At 38.1% G+C, this 9,558-nt stretch overlaps 1 protein-coding gene and 1 long non-coding RNA gene across 3 annotated transcripts; both read left to right on the forward strand.

The window, feature by feature from the left end:
• The first annotated feature begins 948 nt into the window (after positions 1 to 948).
• Positions 949 to 1,968, forward strand: LOC129356846 (uncharacterized). Its single transcript, XM_055026392.1, has one exon. The coding sequence runs from the start codon at positions 1,060 to 1,062 to the stop codon at positions 1,966 to 1,968; it is 909 nt and encodes a 302-aa protein (XP_054882367.1). The 5' UTR covers positions 949 to 1,059.
• Positions 1,969 to 7,113: 5,145 nt separating this feature from the next.
• Positions 7,114 to 9,242, forward strand: LOC129356836 (uncharacterized). Of its 2 annotated transcripts, none has more exons than XR_008605459.1 (3): positions 7,114 to 7,738; positions 8,442 to 8,707; positions 9,147 to 9,242. It is a non-coding gene; the product is annotated as an uncharacterized LOC129356836 (long non-coding RNA). The 2 variants fall into 2 exon arrangements; XR_008605458.1 differs by lacking the exon at positions 7,114 to 7,738 and having other exon boundaries at positions 8,418 to 8,516; positions 8,594 to 8,707.
• The last annotated feature ends 316 nt before the right edge of the window (positions 9,243 to 9,558 follow it).

Consider the following 9,558-nt stretch of genomic DNA (forward strand, 5'->3'; position numbering starts at 1 on the left):
GAGTTTGCGTTTCTCAGAGTGCAGACTGCAGAGATCCTCTGAAGCTCTCTTCTGTCTCCGCTGTAAGAAAGTCTCACACAGATTCTTCAGAGCCAGATTACGTGGTGGATTTTTGATGAATGATCTCCTTTTACAAACTGGACACTCTCTTCCTGGTTTCTCTCTCCAGGATTTCTGCACACACTCCGTACAGAAGCTGTGGCTGCATGACAGAAGAACAGGATCCTTAAATATGTCCAGACAGACCGGACAGCAGAGATCATCGTCTGGTCTGGAAGCCATTTCGTCTCTGCTCTCTATCAGTGAGGCCTTCGGAGAAAGGAATCAGAGTTAATCAACAATACAGAAATAATCTTAATTATATAATGAGATTAACTAAAATGAAAGCATAAAAGAAAGACACATAATAAAGCAATGAGAATAACAAATATTTGATTAACAATATCACAATTTCTCCAACACCGGTAGTTTGGTGGAAGGTAGGTGACACATATGATCCTGAATGTTTTCTTTGAGTTTTTTTCTCTCTGAACTATTTCCTGTTTTTCTGTATTTCTAGGATCCTATGGAAGATTTTCTGTTAATCAGCAGGTTTATTATTTATTTTCTAATGAGAATCAGATACAATAAGGTGTTAATTATCTCACATTTTCTGCCTTCTCTAATGTCTTATTTAAACAATTGTTCTTTTTTTGTTTAGAGGGAATGTGGTTTCTGTTTCAAACTTGTGGTGTTCCAGACACAGAAATTAATGAAACTCTGTAGGTGGCGCTCTCGTGGTTTTTGAGAGTCTGGTTAGAGAACCTGTAACTACAGAAGAAGAAGTGAGTTCCCGTTTGGAAATAAAATGTTGCTATGTGCTTGGTCCAGTCGTCTGCTTGGACATCATTTATTTTGAACTAGTGTTATACACAACAGAATTTTGGCGACGAGGATGGGATTGTTCAAGCTGGAAGGCACAGAGTGCGCAGAAGCTGCGGCTCCATAGAGGCAAAACGGGACCGTTAAAAAGCCGACCGTTTGGGTGAGTGAAAGGACCGCCGAACCAGAGCTACAAAGATGGCGTTTGGAAAGCCAGAAGATTTTCACTTCGAGGAAAGTGAGGAAAGTTTTGACAACTACCGCGAGCGTCTCGAGCAGTATTTTGCGGCAAACGACTTGGACACTAAAGATGAGAAAACTAAGTCGGTATTTCTCACGGTGGTGGGAAAAAGATCCCACAGCTTGCTGATGGACCTGTGTGCTCCGGATAAACCGTCAGAGAAAAGCTACGAGGAGCTGGTGGGTTTGCTGCAGAAGCACTACGTACCGAAGACTAACTTTATTGCAGAAAGGTGCAAGTTTCACGGAAGAAACCAAAAAGACAATGAAACAATCAGTGAGTACGTGGCTAGTTTACGAAAAGTAGCAGCTACATGTAAATTCGGGACTTTCTTAGAGGAAGCTCTGCGTGACAGATTTGTCTGTGGGGTAAAGAGCAGCGAGCTGAGAGACCGTCTACTCAGCACCGCGCACACCAAAGACTTGACGCTGCCGCTGGCTGTAGAGATGGCGCTATCCTTTGAGGTAACCAAGGACAGTGCACAGCAATTTGCACAGAAAGCTTTCAAGGCTCATGTAGTGGACAAAAGAGTGAAACCAAAATACCGTGAAGCTGAGAAAAATACAGTGGCCGGTAAGCCCTGTTATCGCTGCGGTGGAAAAAATCATAACCCGAATGACTGCAGGTTTAAAGAAAGTGAGTGCCACGAGTGTAAGAAAAAGGGACACATCGCAAAAGCCTGTCGCACGCGTAAAGAAGGTTGTTCGAGTACGACCAAAGGAACCATGCATCTGGATTTTAAGAGGCAACCCAGCGCTCTCAAGCAGCGCCATGATGTCTGCGTTCAACAGCAGGATGTCCACAGTCTGCATAGCCCCCTGAAGATGCGCCCCAGGATGCAGATCCAGGCTACCAGCATGGGTTAAAAAGAGATCCCGAGGACAACCAATTCCTGTCACATCAAGTCAGAGAAGACAGAGCAGCCAGTAATGTGGTTCAGTGCAAGACGGAAGCTGCACCGAACTCTGACACTGTTCCAGATCTGACATTGGACAGTCCAGATTTTGGTCTGTTTGAAATGAACACAGGTAATGATGACATTGTAAAGCCTTACTATGTGTATGTCAGTGTAAATGGTTCAAGAGTGAAGATGGAACTAGACACTGGTGCCGCAGTGTCAGTGATATCTGAAAATCTGTATAGGCGCAGATTTAAATCAGTCAAACTTAGTTCAGCAAATTGTGTACTTAAAACAGTCAAGAGTCATTACAGTTGATGGGTAAATTTGTGGCAAAAGTGAAATGTCAAGAGACCACTAAGAAACTAGAACTGTTAGTAGTAAAAGGAAGAGGCCCTGCTTTGATGGGTAGAGACTGGATTAGCCAGTTGAAGCTAGACTGGTCACAGGTGAACAGAGTGGCTCCAGTAACAGTGGAAGACATTTGCGCTCAGTATGGATCAGTGTTCAACCCTGAGCTAGGCAAGTTGAAAGGTATTAAAGCCAAGTTACATGTTGTTCCAGAAGCAACGCCAAAGTTCCACAAACCAAGAAATGTTCCATATGCATTAAGAGGAGCTGTTGAAAAGGAACTGACAAAATTGGAGGCAGAAGGAGTTATTTCACCCACTAATTACAGTGAGTGGGCTGCTCCAATAGTGTGCATACCTAAAAAGGATGACAGTGTGAGACTATGTGGAGACTATAAAGTCACCATCAATCCATGGTTAAACATGGATCAATATCCACTTCCAAAAACGCAAGATCTATTTGCAAAATTAGCAGGAGGTCAGAAATTTACCAAACTAGACTTATCGCAGGCTTACCAGCAAGTCCAGTTGGAGGACAGCTCTAGGTGCTACCTGACCATCAACACTCACAAAGGGCTGTATCAATACAACAGGTTGCCCTACGGTGTTGCAAGTGCTCCTGCAATTTTCCAGAAAATAATGGATCAAGTACTTCAGGGCATGGATGGTGTTATCTGCTATCTTGATGATATTTTGATAACTGGTAAAGATGCAGAAAGCCACCTGAGTAACTTAAAGGAGGTCCTTAAGAGGCTCCAAAGCTACAACCTTAGGGTAAGGAGAGAAAAATGTGAATTCATGCAAGACAGTGTTTCATATTTAGGACATGTCATTGATGCTACTGGAATTCATCCTATGAAGGAAAAGACAACCGCTATTCAGAAGGCTCCAGTTCCAAGAAATGTAACTGAACTTAGGTCATTCTTGGCTCTGTTAAACTACTATGGGAAGTTTATACCAAACTTATCGACTCTGATCCAGCCAATGTCAGCACTGCTACACAAAGATGCAGACTGGAGTTGGTCAGAAAGTTGTCAGAATGCTTTTGAGAATGCCAAGAAGGCTCTTCAATCTGACAAAATCTTGGTACATTTTGATGCAGAGTTACCACTTATTTTAGCATGCGATGCATCTCCTTATGGAGTTGGTGCTGTAATAGTCACCAAATGAAAGATGGAAGCAAAAGACCGATTGCATTTGCATCACGAATGCTAACTAAGACTGAACAAAACTACTCACAAATTGAAAAAGAAGCACTTGGTTTAGTGTTTGGTGTTATGAAGTTCCATGACTATCTTTATGGAAGGAAATTCATTTTGGTAACAGACCACAAACCATTGCTAAAAATCTTGGGACCAAAAACAGGTGTACCAACACTAGCTGCTGCTAGATTGCAAAGGTGGGCTCTAATTCTAGCTGCCTACAAATATGAGATTCAGTACAAAAGATCTGAGCAACACAGTAATGCGGATGCTTTATCAAGGTTACCGATGAAACCAAATGTGGATGTGGTGTCAAACCCTATTTACAAAGTATCTTATCTTGACGAGCTACCTATCACTGCAAAGGAGGTTGCAAAAGAAACAGACAAAGATCCTGTGTTAAAGGTGGTGAAACAGCTGGTGTTAACTGGCTGGCCTAAACATGTACAGGATGAGTTGCTGAAGCCATATTTTCAGAGACGTTTTGAGCTCACTGTTGAAGATGATTGTCTACTGTGGGGATTACGAGTGGTGGTGCCTAAGAAATTAAGGGATCAGTTGATTTCTCAACTACACGAGCATCACTGGGAGAGAGACATTAGGGACAGGTTCTCGTCAAGTCCCATTTTGACAGGTCCCCTTTGACCTAATTCCCCCCCCCTCCCCCCCTCCCTCCCCTCCTTCCCTTCCCTCCTCCTCCTCCTCCTCTATTGATTTTTATCTTTTTAAAGAGTAATACCAATACAACAACAGTTATTTAATCAAGAAAAATGTATATAATTATATACTATGTCTACTGAAGTTTTAATTAGATTTGGAATGGAGATGTTGCTTCTGATTCTGCGACTGGCGTACAACTGTGGTCTGAGCTGTGGGGGGTTGATCAAATATAGGGTACGGCCTGTGAAATCCATATGGTCTCTGTGTTAGGTTTTTTCTGTTTTCTCTCTGCTGAATTCAGAAAATGTCGTATATCTGACTTTCTTTTTAAGAGTAATACAGCACCCAACAACAACAACAATTATTTAACCAAGTAAAAAAAAAAAAAAAGTATATAATTATGTAGTGAAGTTGAAATAGATTTGGAATGGAGATGTTGCTTCTGATTCTGTGTCTTTATTCAGCCAGGCATAGAATTGGAGGTCCGAGCTGCGATACGCAGAGGCTTGCTTGCTTGCAAGTAGGTGCGAACTTTGCTGGATGCAGACAGAATGACAAATTAGCCACCTCGGGGGAATTCAGAGCAAGACCCTCATGAACCCCGCTGGTTCATGAGGGGGGCAAACCAGAGCGACATCTGGTTTTTGTTTTTTTTTCTCAGTTTATCGCTCTTTGTCTAAAGAGTGATTACCTTCAGTTATCTGTGAGCGACACACGCTTTAAACACATTTGAAACTCATAGATTTTTCTGTAACACTCACTAGTGTGATACATTTCAGTAAATGTTTCTCATTTGTACATGTACTTCTTAAGAATATGTGACTGTTTGTAAGCAGGCCAACGGGAGGTTATTCAAATTAGACTTTTAACTTTCCTTGGTTAAAGAATTTGTCCAGAATTTTCCAAAATTTATCCTCGCATCATTGTAAATGCTACTTTCGTTCAATTTTTTTTCCTGCTGCTGAATCAACACTGATCTTCCCAGAGCTTCATGCTTTCTCCAAAATAGTAAACGCCGGTATAAACACATTTGAAACTCATACATTTTTCTCTGTAACACTCGCTAGTGTGAAACTTGTCAGTAAAAGTTTCTCATTTGTAAATTTATTTCTTAAGAATATGTGACACTTAAACAGACCTTACTGAGACTACTCATATTTAAGTTTTAGCTTTCCCTAGAGTTGAAAGTTATTTTTTCTCTCTTTCTTTCTTTATTTTTTAACACTGCACAACTACGCTCCGACATGGTAAATTATTTTGTTACCTTTATCATTATCCACTACTTTTCTCTAACTTATATGCTGTATGTTTCTCAGCCCAAATGATGCTTTTTTCCTCCATCCATCATTTTACACACTTGAGTGTGTTCAGTAACAAAATATAGTTGTTGAATTTTCCATTACTGAAGCTTATAAATGATCAATGTAAACTTTCAGTCTGTATTCAGATAGTGAATACAATTCCTATTATTTAGATTGGATGTTTTAATGCATGCACTTGGATTTCTATCGATTTATTGAATAATAGTCTGCGTAAATATTTATCAAACTGAATGGCCATTCAGGTTTCATATAATTTTTTTAGTTTGGTTTTTGTTGCACAACTTCAAATATATGCTGGCTATCAACCAACCATTCAATCAGTGATTTTTTTTCTTTTTTTTAAAATAACCCCTCTCACATCTTCTGACAACTAGCCCCAAGTTATAATAACATTAACTAAGTTTTGCTAATGGTGCACTTTACCTAAAAACAAATATTAAAAAAATAAACATACTCACTACACAGCCCCTTCTCCCAGAGCTGGTCACAACATGGTGATTGTTTTTTTTTTACCGTTAAAATTATCTACAGCTTTTGTTCCTTGCTTCTCATGATGCTATCTGTTCACTAATGTTCACTAATGTTCACTAATGTTCACCTCTTGTAAATGATAAGCTTATTAACGAACAATATGAACCATCAGCATGCGTTAAAGAAGATCATATCAGTCAGATGAAGTAAAAAATATCATGATACTCAAAGCAATCAAAAATATATTGATCTGAAAGGTAATTTCTCCTTTTCAGGGAGCTTAGACTGAATGAAAGGAATTATTGAAATATACGACAAAATATTTAATTTGCAGAATTCCGATAATAGAACTTCAACTATGAATTGAAAGATTACATTGTATTTATTGACTGAAGATCACTTAATAAATCAACTGTTAATTAGTCATCATACTATGTAAATGACTAACAAAATTTGAACAAACAAGAAACTTGACTACCTCAAGGGATTTCTCACATTGGAGAATCAACTGTCTGATTTCTTTAGCCCACTAAATTTAACCTTACCAAAGCTCTACAGTAAAGCAAACGGGTACTTAGTTTGAAGCCTGAATCAGATGCCTTCAGCCTTCTGCTGAACCTGGACTTTGGCCGCTCAGTGTAAAATAAAACATCAGACTTTTTAAAAAAAAAAAAGTCCAAGTGAACATCACTTAATTATCATCAACTAGTTGTTTATACTCATCTTAAACCATTGGCAGGAATCTTTGGATAAAACACACAAACAATAAAAAAAAAAGCTTTATCAGTTAATCTATTTAAATTGAGTCCACGCAACAACAAAAATAAAATAAAAAGTGAACTATCTGAAAGTAGTGAGGATGTTGTGTGCTAAATGTTTAAACGTTTTAACATGCCCAGCAGACACCACACCATTTCTGCTCAAGCAAACCACAAGGTTTTGAACAGGACAACTATGTCCCAAAAAAAAATAAAAAAAATGAGACCGTGTATCTTATTGTATGTAGCAAATATATTGCTGCTGGTGCTGCTGCTGCTGTAGGTAGAAAATAAAAGAAGTTTTTTTGCAGAGATAATATTCTGGATGAGTTTAAGAATATTCTTTGCCAAAATTACACAGTGTAACTACACTTGTATTTTATATGTTGCAGTAACTGAATCTTTTGAGGCAATTGGTTTGCATAAATTTAAGTAAATCCAACCTATTTTCCTGCTCTACATACTTAGCTAGCAATTTGCCAGTTAGCTTCCCAGTCTGAATTTCTGTGCAATGTCTTTATTCAGTGAACTCTTCTATCCTGTACTCCAATTCTATTCCTGAACTCCGATATTCTACATCCATTTTGTGAATGTTTTGCTTGCTTGCTTGTTGATCTTCAGCATGCTCTGAAGGCAGTATCGAGTTTCTCTTACTTTAAACCGCCCAACTTGCACCTGATTGGCACTTTAGCCTTTTGATTCCCTCCCAGTGAGGCGGTGCTTCACAAAGCAAATTGATTGTCAATCTGTTGCTCTCTGCCTGGTGGTTGTTTCAGAAGATGAGGAAACATGGTGACTGAGGTTTACAGCCAACTAGCCAGATTATGCAGCTTTTTTTTTTTACTAGATAGCGGTCCTAAAAAACTACATACCTTTAAAATATGAACAAATACGTACAATTCCTTAATTATTTGATTCATGGGTGATACAAGTTTGGTCATTTGGAATGCAACTCAAGGACTGTGGCTTCTTAATGTAAGTATTTCTGCTACTGGACAAGAAACAAGGTTAAAAGATGACAGTTGTATTTACTGAGAGCAAGACTATGTCTAGTTATCAGGACAGACTGAGACCTGTAAAAAAAACTGTTGGATCCATATGACACAATTATGATCTTAATATGACAGAGGAGGGAACCGGTTATCTGCTCCAACAATGTATTAGCCTTCAAGGAAATCATTTTGGATGCATAGAGCAGAAATATCTCAACATCAGATTATTATTATTGTTTTTACTCTTATATCAGTGATTTAAAACATTTTTTAAATTTTTGATATCATGCAGTACCATGCAGTACCATGTGGTCGACCGCAAAGTTGTGCGTGAATGTAAAAGTCAATTATTTTAGTCACCCAAAGAAATTGTAATGTGTTTATTATGAGTAGGATTAACCGAGCTGAAGGGAAAACAAAGAAAAAAGGAGAAATAAATATTCAGCGATACAGAATTGACTCAGCAAATATGAACCTAGGAAATTATTGAAACCTTCAAGAATTTTATGTGGCATAAGATATTTAAGAAAAATAATTCTGATTCCATACTCATGAATTTCTTTATTTGGTTGTTATCTCTAAAATACGTTTTATGTTGAACCCCAGACATCTAACCTCTTTCCCACAGTTTTTCATTTTGCTCCACTATACTTATAGTCAATGTTTTAAAAAAATAAAAAACCCAGTACAGAGTTTTGAAGCGATGGAGGAAATTTACGTCAATATGGAACCTGTTGAACAAAGTGCATCTCATCCCACAGGTAAGAACAAAGTTACAGAGAAATATAGTATGTATTTAATTTAATTACATTTTGCTAAGGCTCAGGTTTCTGTTCAGGTTTCTGTTCAGGTAGCAGCAGCTCCAAAGAGAGGCTCTGCCTCGGTGTGGCCGTATCTTTGGGAATCCTGAACGTTTTCCTTTTGACCGAACTCATCGCCCTCAGTGTACACAGTGAGTCTTGTTATAGTCATCTTAAAGATGTAAAAATGAGTACATTTTATGTTTCTGTTATAAAAAAAAACGATGAAATCGAGAAGTCATTGATTCCTTTCTGAAATCGAACTGATGAATTAGCAAGGGTATAAAAAAGAATAAAGCTTGATGACTCAAAGTGATGCAGAGAGCTGAAACATTACGCGATGTTACATGAGTGAATTATTTTCAGCAATGCTTGCATTTGCAGCATTTAGGGTAGAATGTCTCCTCTTTCTTTTTTTTCAAACGATTTTCTGTTCAGCGTTACCTCAGTTTAAATTCTACAGCAGATTTTACACCTGATTGGCACTTTTGCCAAAATCATGAAATTATTTTGTAAGTCTTAAGTGAAAATACGATGCAACTTGTTTTTGCAAACACGTTTGTTGATTTTATTTATTTATTTTGTTTCCAGCTCATGACATGACAGCAGATTTTTCTGACATCAGCAACATTCTGACTGAGCAGAACAGCAACAAGTTTCCCTCCGTGAACGCTAACTTCACTGCTAACTTCACTGCTAACTTCACTGCTAACTTCACTGAAACGGATCCTCCACGAGCTGAAAAGACTTTAAGGTTTGTCAAAACTTTAAAAAACTTTTCCCTTTTGAATTGTAGAGTATAACTACGTAATAACTTTCCTTTCTGGTCTAAACAAATATAATATAATATATCTAAATGAAGACTTTTATTAAAATTTATTAAGTACTCTATCATTTGTGTGCGCTAAAAACAACAATGTAAAAGAAATAAAACTTTGATTTTTTTTTTCTCCTTACGGGGAGATTTTGGTCCTAAGGAACAGCAGAGATCAGTTGTTGCTAT

This window comes from Poeciliopsis prolifica, unplaced genomic scaffold (genome assembly GCF_027474105.1).
Source record: "Poeciliopsis prolifica strain line A6 unplaced genomic scaffold, Auburn_PproV2 SCAFFOLD200, whole genome shotgun sequence".
Classification (NCBI taxonomy): domain Eukaryota; kingdom Metazoa; phylum Chordata; class Actinopteri; order Cyprinodontiformes; family Poeciliidae; genus Poeciliopsis; species Poeciliopsis prolifica.

What these genes read in the sequence shown, in the direction of transcription:
- LOC129356846 (XM_055026392.1), top strand. Translation starts at nt 1,060, where the DNA reads ATGGCGTTTGGAAAGCCAGAAGATTTTCACTTCGAGGAAAGTGAGGAA.